The 22,950-nt window shown below is 55.6% G+C and overlaps 5 protein-coding genes across 5 annotated transcripts; 2 read left to right on the forward strand and 3 right to left on the reverse strand.

Moving 5' to 3' along the window:
- Nucleotides 1-1,359: 1,359 nt before the first annotated feature.
- On the reverse strand, nt 1,360-3,641 carry CH63R_09497 (C6 transcription factor; the record flags this gene model as incomplete). Its single annotated transcript, XM_018304471.1, has 3 exons — nt 1,360-2,007; nt 2,097-3,001; nt 3,098-3,641. 3 exons carry the CDS (start codon nt 3,639-3,641, stop codon nt 1,360-1,362), a joined length of 2,097 nt encoding a protein of 698 aa, XP_018156494.1.
- A 21-nt stretch (nt 3,642-3,662) lies between these two features.
- CH63R_09498 (Fungal specific transcription factor) lies at nt 3,663-4,084 on the reverse strand (the record flags this gene model as incomplete). The annotated part of the gene is made up of 3 exons (XM_018304472.1): nt 3,663-3,725; nt 3,789-3,897; nt 4,005-4,084. The coding sequence occupies 3 exons, from the start codon at nt 4,082-4,084 to the stop codon at nt 3,663-3,665; spliced, it is 252 nt and encodes an 83-aa protein (XP_018156495.1).
- A 933-nt stretch (nt 4,085-5,017) lies between these two features.
- Nucleotides 5,018-6,523, reverse strand: CH63R_09499 (FAD dependent oxidoreductase; the record flags this gene model as incomplete). Its single annotated transcript, XM_018304473.1, has 3 exons — nt 5,018-5,282; nt 5,382-5,625; nt 5,695-6,523. The coding sequence occupies 3 exons, from the start codon at nt 6,521-6,523 to the stop codon at nt 5,018-5,020; spliced, it is 1,338 nt and encodes a 445-aa protein (XP_018156496.1).
- Nucleotides 6,524-8,487: 1,964 nt separating this feature from the next.
- Nucleotides 8,488-9,850, forward strand: CH63R_09500 (Rieske domain-containing protein; the record flags this gene model as incomplete). The annotated part of the gene is made up of 2 exons (XM_018304474.1): nt 8,488-9,312; nt 9,422-9,850. The coding sequence occupies 2 exons, from the start codon at nt 8,488-8,490 to the stop codon at nt 9,848-9,850; spliced, it is 1,254 nt and encodes a 417-aa protein (XP_018156497.1).
- A 1,910-nt stretch (nt 9,851-11,760) lies between these two features.
- On the forward strand, nt 11,761-22,237 carry CH63R_09501 (uncharacterized protein; the record flags this gene model as incomplete). Its single annotated transcript, XM_018304475.1, has 10 exons — nt 11,761-12,125; nt 12,186-13,999; nt 14,114-15,303; nt 15,373-15,472; nt 15,540-18,437; nt 18,536-20,325; nt 20,452-20,505; nt 20,595-20,701; nt 20,764-21,403; nt 21,467-22,237. The coding sequence occupies 10 exons, from the start codon at nt 11,761-11,763 to the stop codon at nt 22,235-22,237; spliced, it is 9,729 nt and encodes a 3,242-aa protein (XP_018156498.1).
- Between the last annotated feature and the right edge of the window lie 713 nt (nt 22,238-22,950).

A 22,950-nucleotide genomic window follows, 5' to 3' on the forward strand; every position in this document is an offset into this window, starting at 1 on the left:
GCACGGGACTGAGTGAGTGAGAGAGAGCGAGTGAAAGCCCCGAATGGTGACCTACGACGGCATCCCCCGGCTTGACGATGCGTTGGACCCCAAGCATATCGGAAACGTTCTCCAGCCCCTCGCAACGCTTATCGCAGCCGGGCGCTGTCCGACTCGTATTGGCGGAATCCTCATGTCACGATGCGCTGGCATGCGAACCCAAATCCAGCGTGCATGGCGCACCGGACTGGCAGCCAGCACCCTTGGCGGTTGCTTTCGCGCCGAGTCATGGCCCTTGCAACCTGAAAAAAATACTATGATAGGTGATTGTGGTGGTTGAGAATGCGGCGAGACGATACAATGAAGAGATTGGGGTTTGAGCGAATGACTTATTAGTGGTGCAACTCATCGCTCACTCACTCGCTCACTCACTCGCTCCTTCAGTCACTCACTCATTCACATCAGCATTCAAAGGCAAAACAACACAGAAACGGTAAGTCTCTCGGACTTCTACGGGGCCCGCAACGGTCTGGCCGAGGACCCTGAATTTGGCATGCATGAGAACCAAAGAAGCCTATCTTGGTGGTTGGATGACTCGAGAGTTGAGAGGGGGTGGTGGTCGGGGGAGATGAACACCCCCTCACACCCATGACCTTTGTGCCTTGTCACGATGTGTGTGTTGAACCGATTCCTCCTGGACTGAAAGCTTCATCGCAGCCCCCCAACAGAAACCGCCGAGTCTAGAACCTTTCTACCGGACCCATTCTCCGAGAAACATTGCTGACCGGTGTCTGACCCTGGCTCCCCAGCAGCGACACCTACTTAAAACACCCCCCTCCCCCTCCCTTGCTCGCCCTCTTCAGAAACCGTGGAAGCGTCCAAGAAGAGAAACCGGACCCCTGTTTTTCCCCGCATGATCCACCGCATTTAGGGAATCACCAGGAGCGCCGGCCCAAGTCGTCCGTGAACCGACTGGCGCTGGCGCTGGCGTGTTGCATGGATGTGGGCTCCGGCGCGCCGTGAGGGTGTCGAGAAGCATGTTACCTAATAATAATCCTGTCGTGGCCTCTGGCTTCATGCTTGGACGTCCTCGTGCCCGGTGCAAGTCATGCTGTGACTTACAGTCGGCGCTTCTGACACAACATGCATCGTATACCGGTTGCCGGAATGGGGTTCTGAAGCCATCGGCTTTGGGATGAGAGTTCTCTCTCTTGGCTTCGAGGAGACATTTTTTGTTGATTTGACCAACATTTATACAATCCCTCACGATCCCAAGGCTGTCCAAGATTTGTGAATCAGATGTGATGATACATCGTAATATACGTTCACCACTCAAAAGATACAATGTGCGGAAAAGTCTAGGTCATGAAGCGGTCATTGCTAAAACTGATTAAACAAGATATTGTTAAAATTCTCCCCTTCCCACCACGCGTTCCCCGGCTCCGACTGCGGGTAGCTCATGTCCCCGATGCCGACCAGCTGCGAGGGATCCGCGTACAGCCAGGGCGTCGTGTTGAAAGTGAGGCTGTCGATCTGCTCGACCGTCGGCGGATCAAAGACGGCGGTCCTCGACGGGGCCGAGGAAGATGATGATGTCGTGGCTGTATTCGTCGTCGCCGTCGCCGTGTTGGCGCTAGTGTTGGTGTTCGTGTTGTTGTTCCTACTGTTGTTGTTCGTGCTGTTGTTCGTGTTCGCATTACCGCCGCCCTGCCCCGACGACACTGGCGGCCGCTTGTACGACGGCGCCTCCTGCCCGCCGTCCGCGATGTTGATGCTGATCTCGGGCGAGGTGGCGACGATGATCTCGAGCGTCGAGCCGTCGCTCGTGTCGACGGGCGGCACGGCGGGCGTAAGAGAGGCGTCCAGCAGGCCGGCGGTGGGGATCTCCTGCAGGTCCGTCGTCGAGTTGAACTGCAGAATCTCCCACATGAGCGGCACGCTGAGGTACATCTTGGACGGCATCCAGTCCTCGACGTCCATGTTGTCCGTGCCGGTGGCGATGTGCGTCATCCTGTCGAGGTTGCGGTCCTGTATATAAAACAAAGTCAGTCGTCTCTATCCATTGTACAGTCCACTTCACGGACCAAAAGGGGGGATGCGGATGCATGGCAACCCACCAGCGCACCGCAGGCCGCGGAACACGGGATGAAGCTCTTCAGAAACCTCCGGCACTTGGCAAAGTCCGTGTTGGACTTGTTCTTCAGCCTGGCCGCCGCGGCACAGCAGTAGTAGAGATGCACCGTGGCGGCGATGGCGGCGACGTGACCGAAGAACGGGTCGACCAGCGGCACCTGCTTGTCGACGACCATGTCGATCATGCGGACGATCCAGGTCGCGTGGAGCAGCGCCTGCTCCGACGACCGGCGCCAGAAGGTGTTGGGGATCCCCAGGTTCGGGTTGTGCTGGGCGCCGACGATGTAGAGGAACGGGTGGTTCAGGACCGTCGGGATGGCGTGGTACGTGAACTGCTCCTTGAGCCACGGCGCCCAGTAGTCGCGGTTCACCTTGAGCTCGTCCATGGTGCGCTCGTAGAACTTGACCGAGTCGTAGCGGTGGCACATGGGGATCCGGTTCTCCGTCTCCATGAAGTCCGAGAGCACCTTGGCGTACGTCGAGTCGTGACGCCACGGCTCCTTGAGGATGTTGCGCGCGCAGTCCGACACGTACTTGCGGACCTGGCTCCAGACCCAGCCGAGGCAGACGCTCGTGTTCCAGATGCCCGGCTCGCTCGGCGTCGAGGTGCCCAGCTCGTCCCGCGGCAGCGGCGGCGCCTTGGAGAAGTCCTGCTCCGTGTGGTTCCCGCTCGCCGGCAGCGTCGGCCGCCGCACGTCGTTCGGGAAGCTCAGCAGCCCGTCCTGCCGGCCGTAGGACTGCTCCAGCACCTGCAGGCTCCAGAAGAGCCTCTTCTTCCGGTCCGTCGTCGGGTCCTCCACGGCGTATACCGATTCCATGTCCAGCATAGCGGACCGGCAGAGCTGGAGGGAGAGGCCGAGATGGAACTGGCCGAGGTGGACGTTGCCATCTGGATATGATCAGCCCCAAACGCAGCAACTCATCGTATCTCATCGTATCTCATCACATCTCATCTCTGAAAACCAATCAGTCGTACGCCACTCACCTATGAACGATGCGTACGAGAGCAGACACAGGCTCTCAATGGTTGTGATGTCCACCGTGCCGTTGGCGATGCGGAGCATCACGAGCGTCTTCGCATTGCTGCTGTAGAGCTGCATGTGGTCTCGCCTCTCGGAGAACCGCGACGTCAGCGCCAGAATGCTGCTGGCGAGCTCCTCCGGCAGCGAGTCGTAGGCGCCGACCTCGTCTCGCTCGAAGCACCAGATCGGCTGCCGGTGACAGTACTTGAAGTACAGCTCGACGCCCGTGGCCATCTCGTCCGGGTCGAACACGACTGAGGAGTTGTTGTGGCTGCTGCTGCTGTGCATGTGGCTGCTACTGCGGGCCGGCGGCGTTGCCGAGTACGACTTTTCCGACGCGTCGGTGACATCTTCGTACGCTGCCTGCTGTTGACGTGTCTGTTGATGTGTCTGCTGCTGTTGCTGTTGCTGCTGCTGCTGCTGCTGTTGTTGTTGTTGTGCTTGTCCTTGACGCGCGGGGTGGTTCGGTCTATGAAAGAACCCGGTCAGATGGTCTGAACGTGACATGTGCTGGCGTGCGGTGCCGTATTACAATCCCCCTCCGCTGAGGAGGAGATCCAGTTTCTCTTCCAAGGTTTGCAATCTCTCATCCTATCGGTGGTAAGGGCGTCTGCCAACATCAGTTCGGGGGAGGGGAACACCTGTTGGACATACCGATCTCCCGCTTTGCGACGGCCTCACGGCGGGATAAGAACACGACTGCGAGAGGCGCAGGCAGCTGGAGCACGCCGGCTTCTCACCCGGACACCGCGTCTTCTTCCTCCTGTGCGGTCACCAGTCAGCTGGCGTTGCCCAGGTTGAACATCATACTTTTCTCTCTGCTCGAGAGCAGAAGCCAAACGAAAAAAAAAAGGCAAAAAGGGCGCGGACCTGCAAGTGAGACAAGCATGATGTGAACGTCTTCTCCCCCTCGAGCTGCCTGAAGTGATGAACCCCTCCTCTGGCGGCATGTCATTGACGGATCTCACTCACTGCCGAAAGGGGGAAACACGAAAGTCACTGAGAACAGGCCCCAGTGAGAGAAAGAAGAGCGTGCCTCCACTAAATACCTTCTATTCTTAAGCACCAAATTAATAAACAGCCCACACCCTCCAGGGGTTTGCTTGCCGTGAACCCCGCACTGAACGGACTAATCCGATAAGCGTGAGGGGCCCTTCCCCCCTCCCCGTGTGACAATGCATTCGCCTCTCTCTCTCTCTCTCACACTAGTTGCGCCCACCTTGGCGAAGGAAAAGTGTTTGATAAGCAGGCGGGAGGCATAATTGACAAGAGTCAAGATGAGATAAGACCGATCGGGACTGGACTATAACCATGGTCACGTGGAGAAGAAGCCAACAGGTTGCGGTCATTTTCTATGCCAGCCAACCTGATGAGAATGAGATCGACAGCTCATCATGATGCAACATGCGCACATCTTTCAGCCAACGAGGCCCAAGCAATTCGTCAGCCAGACAGCGGATCTAGGTTTACAAACGGATCTCTGGACCCGGTTGAGTTTCATGTTGATGCCGTTCATCTCACCGTTTGCTGGAATACGGGGGTTTTGTTCTTGCGACGACGTTTGAACAGCAATGGCCAACTCAGTGCCTCAATGCCTCCCTATTCACTCACTCATTAGCAACACGACTGACACAAGTCAGCGCTTCCACAGTCCATCAATGCTTGTTTGATAAGTCACCACAGCTCTATAGAGTGAGAGACGTACAATGCGCTTGCTTACCCACTTGCCGTGAATTTACCGCAGCAAAAACGGCGATTTCTCATGGAACGAACCCTGAATCATTATGAGACTCTCTCTCTCTCTCACTCCACCACTACGAAAAAGAACGCTTGATCTTCGTCTACACACATGCAATCATGAAAAACACCGCCCGTTAGACACGCTACAGCCTCGCCACTGGGTCCACCAGATCGCTCAGCTCGGAATTCGGATACTCCGGGTTCTGCAAGTGATCCGGGCGCTCACGATCCCAAGCCCACCGCGTCTTGAGCTCGGGAGACAGCGAGTCCTCCAACATCTGGATCACGTACTTGCCGAGGACAGGGAAGAACTTGAACCCGTGGAACGAGCCGCAGGTTGCAACGTACAAGCCCTTGGCCGCCGAGTGGGGAGAGATGATGAAATCCGAGCTGGTCGTGAAGGCGTCCCTTTGCAAACAGAAAAGGTCACCAGGTCAGTAAAAGTTGCCTTGAGATGGAGGCGCCGACGCTTCTCAAAAGACGTAACGCAGTCAGTCCGTCACTCACCAGCAAATGCGGTGCTTGGTCATCTTCCAGTCCGCGCTCTTGCTCCCGTACCACAGGTTCCGCTGTTCCGCAATGTCTTCCTTGAGCTGCCGCGAGACCTTCCACTGGCTGTAGTCCTTGGCCGGCGGGGGCGCAGAGACGTGGCGGCCGGGCAGGATCTCACTCGTGTTGGAGAAGATCTTGGCCCCCCACCACTTGAGTTCTCTGTCCTTGGTCGGGGGGATGCTGCCGATGAATGGCTTGCCTAGGGGGTGGTTTCGATTTGTGAGCGGTGTCTCTTGTCGACGCGCACATGAGACGAAGAAGGACTCACCGTGTCCCGTGTACCCTTGGAACCCAACGGGCATGTCTGCGTACTTCTTGTACTCTTCCTCGTCAAGCTCCGCCATCCCGGTAGTGATGCCCGCCGCTAGGATGCGATCGCCGGCCCGGAGGTTGTGCAGACCGCTCTTTGCCGCGCTCAGCTCCAGCATCTTCGGCGTGTACGCCCCCGTGGAGAGGATTGTGTGGCTGGCCGTCAGCGTCTCGCCCGTCGTCGTCCTGATGCCCGTGCAGTTCCCGCGCTGGTCGAACTCCAGCGATGCCGTCTCCGCGGTCACATACTTGACGCCCAACCTCAGCGCTTCCCGCGTGACGGCGCGCAGGCAGTCCCCGGCCGCCGCCCAGCCGCTGGCGCGGTTCACCAGCACCTCCTTGGCGCCCGAGTAGTCGGCGTCTTCGAAGAGGCCCTTGTAGAGCTTGCGGGCCTCGGACACAGGCAGGGCGATGATGTCGTCCTTGCGGCCGAGCTTCTTGTGGTGGTCAATGACGTTCTGCGCATAGTCGCTGCGGCAGATCCAGTAGACGCCCGTCTGGTGGAAGTGCGGCTTCCAGAGCGGGTCGGTCTTGAAGACGTCCTGGGCCTCCAGCGCCAGTTGGCAGTAGGTGAAGTCGTCGTAGTCGGCGCGGACCACCTTGTTCCAGTCCCATGAGGCGGCCACGCGCTCGTCGGCGTCAAAGGCATCCTTGTCGACCAGGGTCACGGATGCATCGGGGTACTTCTTGATAAGGTGATAGGCGGTCGACACACCAAACACGCCGGCACCGACGATGAGATAGGACGGGTTGCTCTGGGTCATCTTGTTGAAAAAGTAGAATGACATGGATCGGCGGCAACAAGGAGGGAGGGGGTGAGGGAGGGATATGTTGTGTCCGGAATGGGTTTCTTGCAGCCAAGCAGAGTGAGAGAACGGTCCGTCCTTCGATTCGTGTGTACCTGTTCAAGACGGTACGGACAGACGGGGGATAATTATATTGTATGATACGCTGGACGTCTTGTATCGTCACCCCGTCACCTGGGACGACACGACGGTTTACTTATCGGTAACCCATGTGTGGTGATGGTGGTGGTGTCTCCCCCCCCCCTTTTCCCCCGCCCTCCAAGTTCATAGACCGGATGGGGTCCCGATGTCGGCAGAGATGCCGAATACCGATCACGTGGAGGTGGCTCCAGCCATCCGGGGACCGATTATGGCTCTGCCCCGTCTATCTGCTTTTCCCAAAGGCTCCCATGATCATCACGGATCACGATGGTTATGTCCCCGAATAGAATTGCCCTCCTGCAGGTTTATCTCGAGTTGAGGCCTGATCATGGGGGCGGTTGGTAGTCCTTTTGTGTGTTGGTTTCCGCTAGGATGATGGGATCTTCCCCTACTCAGAGACAAAACAAACAGGGGGGCCCCATCCTGCGGGTGGCGATAAGACCCCGGCAACGGCTCGAATAAGATTGAATCCCTGCCTTTCTGCTCCCCAATTCAGCAATCATGCCTATGAATATCAGATACGCACAACACCACCACGAGAGATACGAGAATCATCGGTGTGCGTGTATGACATGGTCGTTGACTCGTTGACAGCTGCAGCCCTTACATTTCCATGAGACATGGGGGGAGGGAGGGGCATCAACCGGCGGAGTTGAGCAAAGTGCCGGCCGGCCTTGTTACCGAACGTAACACGTCGTCCTGACGCATGGTTGGCAAAGGAGGAGGTCTAGTCTGGTCTACTTGTACTGGACGGCGTCATGATGCCGAGACGCCATGAGGGGTGGTGCAGCGTGCAGCGAATGGGACGAACACAGTGCCTCGACATGTCCAATGAGACCAGAGACATTACGTTGCTAGAACGCTTCGAGACGGACGGGCTGGAACAAACAAAACATCGTCTGTCGGGTGCCGATGGATTCCCAAAAAAACAACCGACTGGGCGTCCATGATGCGGGGGACTTGGAGTAATAAGGGTCCCCGCCCAATGAAGAATGCTCAGTGAAAACTTTCCAGATCCGGTAAGGATAGTCGTTGTTAGTGGGTGACAGATACATCTGTATCTGGGTATTGCTTCTCCCCCGCTGGCCGGGGGAGCTTTCGAGAGGAATAACTGGTTGAAGCAGTGATAAGCATGGGTGGAGTGACATCAGGTGCGTATGCATACAGGTAGGTGGGTTGGATCTTCAGAGAAGGGGAGAGCCAGATCAGACCTGGAGGACGGAAGTCTAGACTCCCCTGGGGGTGTGAATTCCATCTCTCCCCTGCCCTCGATGACACCCCCCCGGGACACCCCCCGGGACACTGGCACTGCCTTCATAGTAGCGCGGCTCGGTCCGTGAATCCCACACCGAGGCGTTTGGCAGCCCAATCGGCCCCGCAAGTCATCGATGCCGGTCAGGTGATCGGACTCAGCACCGCATCGATAGCCACCTGACGACCTTGAGCGTCCGGAATAGTCAGAGGCGTTTGGTGTGCGACGTCGAGCACCGGCCGGCCCAAACACTGGGTTTCCCAAACCAAGAACATTTGGGAGGGAGGGGGGGGGGGGGGACGGCGAGGTGATACCATGGACTTGATGGACCGGCCGGGCTTATCTTGACTATATAGAAGGACTATCGTCGCTGGGTATAAGGTTCTAGCTAGACGACTCGATATCAGACCACAATCATCAGATCACTTACAAGTTGCAACCATCTGCCGAGCTCCAGCTCCAGTTCCTATTTTCTTTCCAAGTCTTACTAAGGAAACCCCTCTTACACCAGTTTCTGCTAGACGAAGCAGCAGCAGCATCAGCAACAGCAGCAATGTCATTGTTCAAGAACTACTTTGGCCTCGGCGGCTCGGGCTCCACGCCGCCCGCCCAAGAAGACAAGACCCCCGTCAGAGCTCTCCCGGCCTCCTGGTACACATCGCAAGAAATGTACGAGCTCGAACGCCGCGCCATCTTCTCCAGGAAATGGCTCCTCACAACACACAAGGCCAGAATCCCCAACCCGGGCGACTGGGTCCGCTACGACGTCGCCGGCTACCAGTTCATCATCGTCCAGGACAGGAAAGGGAAGATCAACGCCATGCACAACATCTGCCGGCACCGCGCCTTTCCCGTCGTCACCAAGGAGGAGGGCAACAGCTACACCTTCTCGTGCAAATACCACGGGTGGTCCTACGGCCTGAGCGGCAACCTCGCCAAGGCCCCCGGATACCAGGACCTCGCCGGCTTCGACAAGTCCAAGAACAACCTGTTCCCCGTGCACGTCCACATCGACCGCAACGGCTTCATCTGGGTCAACCTCGACGCCGGGGAGAAGCCCGAGATCGCGTGGGACGACGACTTCGTGGGCATCGACGAGCAGGAGAGGTTCCAGCACTACAACTTTGACGACTACGTCTTCGACCACCAGTGGGAGATGGAGGGCGAGTGGAACTGGAAGATCCTGGCCGACAACTACAACGAGTGCTACCACTGCCCCACCGCCCACCCGGACATCCCCTCCATCGCCGACCTCAACTCGTACTACGTCAACACCGACAAGGCCTACATCCAGCACTTTGGCCAGCCGACGGAGGAGCAGATCGCCAAGGGCTTCCGCGTGGCCGCCACCTACTTCTGGCCCAACGCCTCCATGAACGTTTCGTAAGTTGAAAAAACTGACATTGTTCAGTGTCGTCAGTATCCAATTGTTGATAACAACCGCTAACGATCACTTTATCAAAAGACCACACTTCTTCTTCATCCAGCGGTTCGTGCCCAGCGGCCCGCAAAAGTCGTCGATGCGCTACGAGGTGTACCGCAACAAGAACTCGGGCGACGAGGACTTCAACGTCATCAGCGACATGTACAAGCGCATCATGTCCGAGGACAAGTACCTCTGCGCCAACGCGCAGAAGAACATCAACGCGGGCGTCTTCGTCAACGGCGAGCTGCACCCGGACCTCGAGAAGGGCCCGCTCTTCTTCCAGAAGACGGTGCGCGAGGTCATCACGGAGCACTGGCGCAAGGAGCAGCAGGCGGGCGCCGAGATCTGGCCGGCCCAGCAGCAGGTGCCCAAGGCCGCCGCGGCGAGCCAGAGCGACGCGCAGCTCTGCTCAGCGGTGGAGTGCTGCAGCAGGAACAAGGGCAGGATGGACGACAACAAGATGTGTCTCGACGAGGCGATTGCTTTCTGAGGGGTGTGAGACGACGGGAAATTGCTCAATGGATGGATCGTAGGGGGGGGTGGTTTTGTCATTTCAGACACGGGCGTTTGCGGCACTCATTCGGATTTTCATATCGCAAGCCTGTTGAACAAATTGGAAGTTTTATAATTTACGATCATTATCGATGAGGAGATACACTTACTTGATCGAGGCGAGATGATGGCCTGGTTATGGTTCTATTACACACGACACCCCAAGCCGGAGCGGAGCATTGGCTTCATACCAGACAGTAAACAAGCCGACTGTTCATGATAGCAGATGAGAGCTGGCCTGGTGGTAAGGATCGTGGGCGTTTGACTGCGTGGAATGGATTCTAAAACCATCCAACCCACTCGGTACTTGGTCATTCTGATCAAGATACCACTTCATCGAATGGGGAAATGCCAGAGTCGCCCGTCGTTGGCGAGAACCGAGTCCATCATGACCAATGGCCCGGAATGCGTTGGTTCGGTTGGATGGAGGAACGCCACAACAAGGTTCGGCCCTCGGGGCCCAGGAGAGGCGCCTTCCAAACAGGAAGCAGTCTATCGAGTTCGGATCCGGTGTTGCTCTCGGCGGTGGGATGATATTCTGTCTACCCAAGAGGACGCTTGTCTGTTTTCTGACGGACGATTTGAGAATGCCTGGGGCGGGCGTGCGCCGGCTCGAAGTGGGGCCTATTCTCTGGCGGTAGATAATCCGACTCGGCCAGACTTTGAGCCGCTCGGTTTGTGTGTGATGACGTAATCGAGATTACCTCACGACGACACTGCTTTGCCTCGGACACGACCTAAAAACAAACGAGTCTGTAAAACCAGCTTGAAGAAGCGACGTAGACATGAGATTGAATTTGGCTCAATCTTCCCATCTGCACTGCTTACGTATCGTATAGTCTGGGACAAAGTTATTCCAGTGCTGCAGCTAATCGTAGTTTCCCCACTTCGTGAGGCCATCACGACAACAACAACTATGCTCTGTTTGCGCATGCTGTTGCTTGCGGCAACCGCGTTCCTCTCCTGGCATTTCCATCATACGGCGTCATATGAGAGGTACCTGTGTCGTATTACTGCAGCTTCTGCTTGGTGTCTCGCTGGATTTGATTGGGTTCGTAGGTAGATATCAGCCTCCTTTTTAGGAACAAGCAGCAAATAGTCTTCCCTGCGTCTCCGTTCACTGCAACATTGCTTACACTATGATTTTGGCCCTTTTTGTAGATTATATGGTATTTTACATCTCTTGGAAACATACTTGGGGTACGAAGGGCAGCACATAGCAGTTTGAATTACCCAGCTGCAACTTGCCTATTACTATCGACAAAAGCCTCAACTAGTAGACAGCTGTGTCTTAGTTCTTTGCTTTTACCTCCACATGAGAATTTAAGTTTTCGACTGTATGCCTTTATTATGAATTCATCCACTCTCGTTGCCGTTCTTTGCCCATAGTTCTCTCCTCTTAGTTCTCGGCATGATAGTTGAGGACTCATTATGTAAGAAAGGTGGAAGAGAAAAGAGCGGGAGGAAGCAGAGCAAGACCAAACACCGTCCGTCCCTTTATAATCATTTCAGCCTACGTGGAAATCCCTGCCTGAGAGTGCCCTCCTTCCTACCACCAACAGGCTGCCAGGTCGCTCCTTCCTCAGTCGCATCTCAAGTCCCACAACCTGCACCTTCCTCACCTTTCCTTGCACCTCACCTTCCCCCAGACTTTCCCCCCATTTTCTTTTTCAACTTCCTTCTCGACTTCCCAATTCTCCCAAACAAAGTTGCGCTGTCGGGAATTTCTCTCAAAACAAAAACTTTTCGTCCGCCGAACCGAACAGGCACCCTTCGACAATCCGAGATCGCATCACCGCACACGCAAAACCACCGCCGGCTACATCCTGTAGTCGCCGCCTCGCAGCCATGAGTGCGCCCCTGGATTCCCCAGCGACCATTCATGGCGCGTTGTACAATCACCTGGTGCTGCCCGCGAAACTCCCCCAGCATCGGGACCTCGATCAGCAGATTCCTCTCGTCGAGAAGACTCTCTGCCGGCGGATGGCCGTCGCCGCCAGAATCATGTCGGCCCTCCCGAACAACACCGACACCTGTCGCGAAACTTGGGAAACCGTCCGACAGACCGTAGTCGCATGTCAGCGGCTTTACCAAGGTGGCCGCATCGACAAGGCCAGCTTGCTACGCGAGCTCCAGCAGCTGGGTCCGTCCGGCTTCATCGTCCTGCACATCGAAACCCAGAATGCTGGTCTCATTATCCGAAGAGCCCAAGAGTTAGTTGCCTCTGCGTGGATATTTTGCTGGTGTTTTCACTGACATTTTGGGGAAAAAAGTCCCGTCTTCAACGACAGTGTTGTCTTCGAGGCATTCGAAGCCTCTGCCAAGAACGAGAGTGTCCTCGCAGCTAAAGGTGCCCTGATCTGGGACTTTCCCGGCATCGCTGTCGCTATCCCGTACACCACCTTCAACGACCAAGACTTCCAGCTGAGTCTCGCCAACTTCATCGAGCAGGCATCCCTTGAAACTGTCAAGGACTTTGCTGCCTACGCGTTTAAGGCTGGCACTACCGTCTTCGAGTATCGTAACACCGGCGACCCTTCCATCATCTCCTCCCTCCTCATGGCCATTCTGGAAGAGAATGGTCGAAGATTCGCCCCTGTCTTGTTGCGGAAGCGGGTTCGCGACGATGTCTGCTGGAACCGCGCCAAGAAGCCCTGGCGCCGGCTGCCTTACTACCTCGTCCTTCGCGTTGCCATTCAGAGGTATCTCACCATCGCTCTCGACCACGAAAAAGGCCGATTGGAGTACAAATTCTTCATCTCCGTCCTCCTGGCAACCTTTCTCGATGACAGTCCCACCCATCACATCGGCATGGAGCAAACTCACTTTCTCAAGAAGAAGATCTGTCGTCGCCTGGTCAAGCTCGACTTGGACAAAGACCGCTGTGGAGACCAAGACGCTGTTGCGCGTTACAATCATCTCTTCGACTGTCTTGGCCCCAAGTTTGACAAATCCATCAGCAGATGCTCGGTTCTCCTCGAGCATGCCCTTACCCAAGAAAGATTGGCACTGGTGAAGCACATCCCCGTCCTTCCAAGAAAGGCTTGTGAGCAGGACCTTATTCTCAGCTTGAGAGTCAGCCAGGTATATATCAAGAATGCCCTCCAAAGCTTTAGATTCCCCAAGAACAAGCGCTATCAACTTCTCCCGAACGAAGGTCCTGCTGAGGCCGCCAAGGACCACCTCAGTCAATATGCTCGCAACTACCATAAGTTGATCGACAAGGAGATGAAACTGATCGCATCCGTACCCGAAACCTGCTCTGAAGTATCGCGCCAAATCTTCGACTATGTCCAGACTGCTCTCCCGATGTACGAGGACAATCCGGAGCAGAAGAGCCTGATGTTGTTGACCGTCATGGAGCTTTGGCAGAAGATGGATTCTATTGCCTGCGAATCTTTCCCTCTTTTGTCAGAGTTCCACCCGGTATTCCACCCCCAGATGCTCGACGTTCTACTCTTCTCTCAGTTCTCAGACATGGCACGTCTTGCTTCGCTTCAGACCTTCTTGTCGTATCGCATTACGAGGGCTTCTACTGTCCAGCGAAATATATTTGAAGATCCGTCCGCCGGTTGCTTCGCTGAACGATACTACAGGGAATCCTCTGACGCTCCCAGCTTGAAATTTATTCACGATTCCATCGTTACGCTTGCAAACCAGATGCGGGAAAGCAAAAAGGCAGAGTGGAAGAGAAAGACTCGCGAGTATGATGAACTCATCAGCCGAATCGACACCAGTACTTGCATGTACATTGTCGACGAGGATAACATTCACGGACGAGAACGGCACGACCCCAACTGCCGCCGTTGCTCAATGATGTGGAACGCCCAGAACATGCGCATCTCCATCTTCGAAGAGCCGCTGCCGGTAGACCCGATTGTCGCCAGATCCACTGTCTTCGAGTTGGCCTGCCCGCAAGAATTCGCCATCTATCGGGACACGACCTGGTGGGTTCTTCGACACCTGGCTACTCACTTCAACGATGAGGGGGCCAAGCCACGATGTTTTCTGAGAGACTACGTGCAGTTAAAGCCGTTTTCCAAACAGAGCCACGGAAAGGTCGGTCTCGCTTCCACGACCAAGCCTTGTGAGTTACCGCCCTCTTTGTCCCCCTCATACTCATCCCCTTTTAATTTTGGCGCATCGTAATCGTGCCGCGTACCCTTGCGACGGAACTACAACTTGCTAACAGACTCACCAGTTCAAACAACTCACTACATCTCCGTACCTTTTCCAGTCGAGTGGGATGGCGGACGAGACGGCGTGTGCAGACCAAACGCGCTGAAGCTCGGCTACTTTGACGAACGCACCTCGACATGGCCCGGACGAACCAGGTTCCGACCCTCTTTCGCTCATCACACTGCCTTGGTCTTGCCGAACAATTCTCCTTGGAAGAAAGTCTTGGAAACCAAAGCCTGTGCCCTTGACGGACCGGGGCCTTCCTCGTACGAGATCATGGCCAGTCAGTCCAGTTGCCCTGCCGGAATCAACAATCACGAGTATCTGGCCATGCAGACCCTCATGACGGGAAAGAAACAGCGCTGGATTGTGCTGCTTGCGGAACTCGGCTCGACAAACTTGAACTTCTCGAGCGAAGTCACCATGCTAGTCGTGTCTCATCTGGCCCTTCAGAGTGGGCCGCGGGACGAAAAGGGAGATGTGCTCCGCACAATTCACAACGTCTTCCGGGATGATCACTTCTGCGACCGCTTTGTCGAACAGTTGTGCGCGAGGCTCGAGAGCCTACAAGCAAACTGGAGAGAGACATACCTGATGGATGTGGTCATTACGCTTCTTCTGCGAACGCATGCGCTTACAGCTACTAACCGGGACGTCTCGTCCAAGGCTTTCGAAGCCATCTTACGAGCTCGAAAGATTTGTGTCCGTTGGGTTGAGATGCTTCGGGCAGAAACCTTCAAAGCGAGTGACGTTGAGATGTCGCGACGATGCCAGCAATACGCCCTCTGGGCAGCGATTCTCTGCAAGAGAACATTCGTCGTTCACGCCAACCAGTCTGTCCATCTAGACGACACGGCTCTCCAGGCATACATTGAGTGCTGCATCACTCTCCAGGACAATCTGGTAGTTGAGGTTGGAGCGCTCCCTCAGGTTCTTCGACATGCAGTCGTCTCTGACATGAAGCTTTCCTATCGCTTGTCATCGCTGGTTCGGAAGTCCATTGTAAGCTCTCCGGATACTTTCAGGAAGGCAATCATGGCCGTATGGCCAGAAGCAGATGGCCGCTCTCGACAGATCTCAGCCCTCCGTGCGGATCAAGATGCCTGGGTCGTGTGCGAGTCCCACGGTCACGATGGCTGGAATGCGTCTATCCAAGTAGTACAGTACAACTGTTGTACAGGGCTGCTTCTCGTCGACAGCCGCCCTCTTGGAGTAAGTGAATCCATTTGTGCTAACATCGGTCCGTGTACCAGATCCAATGTAGCTAACACAGCATGTCAGAAACTCCCAAAGCCGCCCGAACACACCGCCGTTCTCTCTGAGCTCTTTGGAGACCAAGCTCTGCTGACACGTCCTTCCGACATGCCAGGCATGGACTATAGTGAGTTCCTTTGGATGATGAATATTAACAGGGAGCTGGCGAAATGATGCTGACTGAAGACATCTAGCCTTGACCGTGAGGCCCAAAGGTTATCGAATCGATGTCGCCTACGATTCTGGTTCTATCGTCATCCGCGCCATCAAGGGCCAACAGTGGTTACAATATATTCAGCGGAACGTGTTCCGCTCTGAGACCTCCTGGGATCTCCCTGGTCCCCTTCTTGACGGCTGCTTGCACTGGCTGGATCTTCGCAGCGGCAAAGTGTTCATTTCGTATGCTGCCGACATCTGGAATATCAGCCATCGGAATTGGACCATCAACACCCATCAGAAAACCTGTTCTCGCCCTGGCAGTTTTGGTAACGACAGAATTGTCGACACCTACAGTCCGTTGTTCAACCGCGTCGCAAGAATCTTCCACGGCTTTGAGACACGACCGAACTTGCTCGTGTTCCAACCGCCCTCGAAGCACCTCCAGGTTGAGATCAAACGGTTGCAGCTCTTGTTCTATGTCAACGCACGCCAACTTCTCGAGTCACCCCAGCTGGGATCCGAGATCGACTTGGACCAGGACGTGGGGACCTGGTATGGCCTCGAGAGCAAGTTGGTTTTTCGAAACCCCCGTGACCCGCAACAGAGAAGCATCCTGATCCCTATGGGACCTCTGGAGACAAAGCGAGAGAGAGACAACTTGGTCGTGCGAATCACTCCCAATGGCGACTACGCAAAGTTTGTCATCAACAAGCACTTGGGGCGCATCGAGTCCACTCCTGAGCAGCTGCTTCTGTACATGAAAGCGCAACTCCATGCATATACGTCATCCATCTTTCCTGATCCGTTGACAGGACGAACTGGCACCGAGGAGGCCTTGCAGTGGCTATCTTCTGGAGCCTGCCAGCCCTGGTCGCCCTTGCGTGTCGGTTCGACGAACGTTCTCGCCAGGATCGCTCAGCTGACTCCGCGACACGAGTATTACCCAGCGGACTTGAAGGTCATGAAGACAGACCATTGGAGCGAAAACCTGACCGAGAGCGTGCAGCACGAGAGATTCCGTCCACTCGTCGAGCAGATTATGGCTATCTCGGCAGAGTTACAGACCTTTGCACTCATCGATGTGGGCTCTGGCTTACTGCCGCCCGCAGGCGACGTGCATCTACATGACCGTGCTCGGCTCCGGAGACAGATCTCAGAGCGCTCTTTTGACAATAACGCCGAGCAGCCAGCCAGCATTGACCAGGAATACTTGGCTCGAGACTGCGTCAAACCCGCGAACACCCGTCATTCTCAGGTTCTCGAAATTGTTCATATGTTGCGGACCTGGCCAAAGAACATGGCAACGACCAGCAGCTTGGCCCAGAAACTTGCTCAGAGCAACCTGATCGGGGGCAAAGCAGATGTCTTTGACAAGGTGTCACTCAACGACCGCCTGAGCCTTGACATTGCACCGAGTTGGGGACCTCTGGTTCGGTCCTGTCAAGAGCAGCAGAGTGCCTTTGCCCTCATGTTCATGCTGGCACCTATCTCATACGGATCCAAAGCTGACGTGGAGCTTGTCAGGACGCTCGCCTCATTTGCAATCCTGGAAGAGCTCAAGGCAATCGAGCTCCCCCCCTGGGCTGAATACGACAACTTCCAGCCAAACCAAATCCCCAAGATCGACTATTTAGCGAAGATGATCACGCCGTTCAAAACACCTGCACCGAAGCACGATGGAGACGATATCCAGATGTTTGCCAGCGCGAAGCAGCTGCGGCGAATGAGAGAGGAGAAGGCAGCCTGGGAGCAGCGAGCGGATGCCGATTGCAAATACCTGGCCAACTTCTTCCTTTCGCAATGGCCTTGTGTCGAGCCAGGCATTAGCGAGTTGTCCAAGTCTCTCTTTGTTGACGTTGAAGGTGCTACGAGCGCTATCCGGCCGGAGTGGAAACGCCTTTACCAGAACATGGACCTCTCAATGCATCTCGACGCCGTCCAGGCTGTGCTAAACAGACACCACTCCGACTCCAAGTACGAGCCCCCATATTTCATCCCATCGGAGGAAGTCTTCCAACAGCGTTTACGCGGCGGAGAAGTGCCTTCTTTGCGATTTGACCTGTTGAAGAAGAGCTTCGACGCCATCGACACCGGAACTGCGACGCGACTGCAGCCCGCCTCGGCCACAGCTCCGGCCCCTGCCGCTGCCAAGGCGGGACCGTCGTCGGCAACACTCCGTCACCCGGCCCACATTCATCAGCCCATCAAGCTGCCGTACTCACAGACCCGGAGCTCGGGCACGAATGTTCTTGCGCCCAGCTGGATGTCCTCCAAAACGGCGCTGGTTCCCTCTAACGCTGCAGCCGCCGAGCTGAAGCAGATCGTGTCGGAACTTGCAAAGTCCAAGTCGATGGTGCGCCAGAAGTACGGAGAAGACTTGCAACGAAGCCTGGAGGCATTTGTCTCACGCAAGACTCCCAAGGACCCAAGCCGCAATCACTCGCCAGCGTTCGTCGCCAGAGAGATCTCTCTTTCGATGCTGACGATTGAGCGCCGTTTCCAGACCATCCAAAAGGGACTTGAGCTGGCGGACGAGCAGATTTCGGCCCGGCGGGTTCGTTTGCTCAAGGCAGGGCAGCTTTGGCCGGCGGTGACAACGATCACCCTACTCGAGCAGCTTCGGTCAACAGAGACTTCAGTGCTGTTTGGTAAATGTGTCCGGGAACATTTGATTGACTTCGGCCTCGCCATCACAAGCACGCAGCGAGATTTGCGCATCAACCACGCCGTCATGCGCGGCGACGCTGGCAGATACTTAGACGAGATGGCGAACCAAGGGCACTCCAACTGGAATCCATCCGAGCATCCCGACTGGCTGCTTCTCGAGATTGAGGCAAACCTGATGATTCGGCCCGATCAGGTCGACGTGGCGCTTGCTACCATTTCTCCTGCCTCTGGGGCCAACTCCGTTCTGCAGATGAACATGGGACAAGGTCAGTATCGTCGCGCTTGCGTCCCTTCCATCCGTCGCGTCTACAGCTTAGACCAAAGACATGGCTTTGGTTGTCCGCTGGCTAACTCAGACACATAGGTAAAACTTCTTGCATCATCCCCATGGTAGCGGCCTCCCTTGCGAACCGTCAGAACTTGGTCCGAGTCGTCGTTCCGAAGGCCCTCTTGCTGCAAACGGCTGAGCTTCTCCAAGCAAGACTCGGCGGTCTACTTGATCGACAAGTCCGCCACATCCCGTTTTCTCGCCGAACGCCAACGCAAGAGAATGTCATTCGAGCGTACCACAAAGTCCATCGCACGATGATGAAGCAGGCAGGCGTCATGGTCTGCCAACCGGAACACAACCTGTCCTTCATGCTGAGCGGCTTGCAGCGCCTTCTTGATGATCGAATGCCTGAAGCGGGACCTATGATCAACGTCCAATCCTGGCTGCGCTCGCGTTGCCGCGACATCCTGGACGAGTCCGACTACACTTTGGCCGTTCGCACTCAGCTCATCTACCCTTCCGGCTCTCAGATGACTGTCGATGGACACCCTCACCGTTGGCAGGTTGCCCAAGGCCTTCTGGTTCTCATCGATCACCATTGCCACAATCTGGCTTACATGTTCCCTCACTCAATCGAGGTGGTGAGACGGCCCAGCGGTGGCTTTCCGCTCTTATTCTTCCTGCGATCGGATGTAGAGGAGGAACTTGTCCGACGCCTCACGGCGGACATCCTTGGAGGAGAAAAGGGGATTCTCCCCATGCAGAACCTCGAGCCCGCCGAGCGTCTTGCCGTTAGGGACTTTCTTGTCAACGAAAGACCACGCGATGCCACCCTGCAACGCATTCGACATCTTTGCCACGACCGGCCCAGCGTGAGACAGACTGTCTACCTGCTCCGGGGTTTGCTGGTGAATCGCATCCTCATGATGACGCTGAAGAAAAGATGGAACGTACAGTACGGTCTACACCCGCTCAGGGATCCAATTGCGGTCCCTTACCACGCAAAGGGTGTCCCTAGCGAGCAGTCGGAATGGGGACACCCCGACGTCGCGATCCTGTTTACGTGTCTGGCCTTTTACTACGACGGAATCAGCGTTGCCCAGCTTACCCAGTCACTCGAGCATCTGTTCAAGTCGGACGATCCCTCATCCGAGTATGAAAGTTGGGCCAGGACCAGCCAAGACTTTCCTGAGTCTCTCCGAGCTTGGAACTCGATCAATGTCGACGACAGTCTGCAGCTTGCCGAGATTTGGAAGGCTCTCCGATACAACGTCATGGCCATCGACTACTTCATGAACAACTTTGTCTTCCCGCAGCACGCAAAGCAGTTCAAGGTCAAGCTTCAATCCAATGGCTGGGACATTCCACTCTTTTCCGTTGGCGGGGACGATCAGTCGGCGGGAAGCAAGGGTGGTGATCAGAATATTGGTAGCGGCGGCTGCTCATCTTCGCCTGCGCTGACAACTGGATTCAGTGGCACCAACGATAACCGGACCATGCTGCCCTTGACCATCAAGCAAGAAGACCTCCCCGGTCTTTCGCACACCAACGCCGAGGTTCTGACCTACCTTCTCCACGAACGATCCCGCGAGTGCCACAAAATCGTTGGCTTCCGTGGCGCGAGAGCATCCGAGTCAGACCTGTTGCACGAGCTCAAGAGACGCGACATCAAGATCCTCATTGACGCGGGGGCCCAGATCTTGGAAATGGACAACGAGGCTCTGGCAAAGCAGTGGCTGATCGTGGACCATTCGGCTCTCGCAGCCTTATTCTTTGACAAAGGCAACAAGCCAATGGTTATCCAGAGAATGGGAAGAAAGACGCCCCTTCTAGCCTCGCCATTCGCGGACGATCTGAGCAAATGCTTGGTGTACTTGGACGAGGTAAGAAACATGCGTTTTACGTCCGCACGCGCGCGCCTGTGTGGGTATGCAATGCACGGCGTAGTTACTGACCAGGCTTCATCCAGGCTCATACCAGAGGAACCGATCTGAAGTTCCCTCCAACAGCTCGAGGCGCTCTCACACTCGGGCTGGGACAAAGCAAAGACCACACGGTTCAGGGTAAGTGCTAGTAGTATTTGTGCCACATGTATGTGACGAGCTCGAAGCTGACTTGTTGGGAACACACAGCCGCGATGCGACTCAGACAGCTGGGCACGACTCAATCCGTTACCTTCTTCGCTCCTCCCGAAGTCTACCAGAGCATTATTGACCTTCAGATGAAGCCACTCGGGGCCAAGATCGACTCGCGTGATGTGTAGGTGGACCCCGCTACAGGTATTGGGGCGGAAATGAGTCAACTGACTGACCAATGCACAGAATCTCGTGGCTGCTCGACAACACGTGTGATGGAATCGAACAGCTTCAGCCCCTTTACTACTCGCAGGGCATCGACTTTTGCCGACGGATGCAAGCCGCGATCGACAACCCAGACTTCATCAAGGACAGCTACCAGCGAGACAACTTCATCGCCACCGTGAAGCAGGATGAGCAACACAGCCTTCAACAGCTCTACGAGCCCAAACGCAAGATCAAAGGCACGGGCGAGCTTCGACCAGGCTCGGACAGCAAGATCAGGGCCTTTATCAAGGAGCTCAACACAAGACGCAAAGCCTTCCAGGACAATGGACGAGCGGTACACGCGTCCGCGCTGCAGGAGGTCGAGCAAGAGCGCGAGGTGGCATTCGAGGTCGAGACCGTTCGCCAGGTCAAGAGACCTCACCACTATCCAGCACTCTCGTTTCCCGGCTTGCATCCGGAACTCGAGTCCTTTGCCAAAACCGGTAGAATGCCCGCCAGTGCCGTCAACTTTATCCCGGCCACCAAGTCCATATCCAAGACGGCCATCGGCAAAAAGTTCAAGGTCTCGGACAAGTCGTCGCAGAATAAGCTATTCGTGTCCGGCGAGTTTGAGCGAACCGTCAAGCTGAGCTTTGACTTGACAAGTGACAATTTCCTGGTAAGTCGAACAGCCGCCCTTTCTTGCTCGCGTGCCGTTCGTTCCTAACAGCCATCTTCCCAGCGCAACGTGAACTGGATTCTGTGGAGTCCCGTCACCGAGATAGCGTTGGTCGTCGTGCCCGAAGAGGCCGAGGCACTCCTGCCCATCATGCGGAATCGCTTTTACACCGTCGCGACGAACTTGATTGTGTACTCGGCGCCCGTCACCCGGAAGATGCTCCACCTCAGTGATCTGAAATTCTACAGCATACCGGCTCTTCCATCGGAGTGGAGAGCGCCCGCCTGGTTGAAGATCGAGCTAGGCTTGTACGCTGGCCGGCTGTACTTTGAATGGCCCGAATACGACCAGCTGTGCGACTTCCTTGGCATTGATCAATCGTCGCCGATGTTGGAATACTTGGAGGAAAGCTCCGATAGTGATTCGGCAGATGTACAAAACCACAAAGAGGCCAAGTCGACCTCCATCGGTCTCACCGCCCGGCCCCTTTCTTTTGTACAGGAGTGGCTTGCGGCTCGTCGCAGAGGCCAGGACTTTGTGTCCACGCCCATGGGGTTCATCGCACAGGGCAAGGTTCTGCAAGAGAGCCACCCTTTTTTCCGCCAGGCCAAGACGGCAAAGTGCGATCTCCTCTTCGCACCGACTCACAATACGGCGAATGACCAGACGAACGAAGATGAGTATGCGGTTGCAGACTACGGCGTTGACGACATGGGCGCCAACGAGGAGGCCGACAGCGATGCCCACGAGGACGAGATTGAGTACAACGATTCCGAGTACGATGATTCCGAGTATGATGATTCGGACACGGACAATTTGAGTAAGGAGGAGTAGATGGGGGTATTCGAGGAGGTTTGATGGTGTGGTTCTGGTATTCAGGATACCGATCTTGTTTCGCCTTTGAAACTACGAGAGGATCTTTGTGCGATGCCAGATGGATGGTTTTGTGGAGATTACACTTTGCTCTGGCCAGGATGAGGTCTTTTTGTCGGATAATACCCGTTTGCTCGTTTGCTCAATCGTCCCATAGTCAATCTCCTTTCTTATCAGTAGTGTCATGACGTGTTGTCGCCAATCGTGATGTGCCTTGATATATCATGTGGAGAAATGCTCGATGCAAAGCCCTTGCCATGCCGCTATGCCTGTCCTCTGCGTCGGGGTAATCTGCCGGTTCAAGAGATGAATCTCTCTTGAAAGAGGGTGAGAGTGGTCGATAGAGGTGGTGGCAGTGTACGGCCCAGCTTCGCCGGTTGATGCATGAGGTGGGGAGCCTGGCGGCCGCAGGAACGCGAAGTCGGAGGAAGATCCGGAAGTGGTCCGAACGCTGAATGTGCGGGGTATCTGTAGCCAAATTTTGCAACGTTGGTCAACAACTTCCAAAGACCCGCCTTGCTAGCTCAATCGGTAGAGCGTGAGACTCTTAATCTCAAGGTTGCGGGTTCGACCCCCGCGTGAGGCTCAAATCCTCACCGCGATTGGCAAAGCCACTCCCACGGGTTCTTCTTTTATCACTTTGGTCATTTTCACCAACTCCTTTTGCGGTTCCA

This window comes from Colletotrichum higginsianum, chromosome 6, assembly GCF_001672515.1.
Source record: "Colletotrichum higginsianum IMI 349063 chromosome 6, whole genome shotgun sequence".
Classification (NCBI taxonomy): Eukaryota; Fungi; Ascomycota; class Sordariomycetes; order Glomerellales; family Glomerellaceae; genus Colletotrichum; species Colletotrichum higginsianum.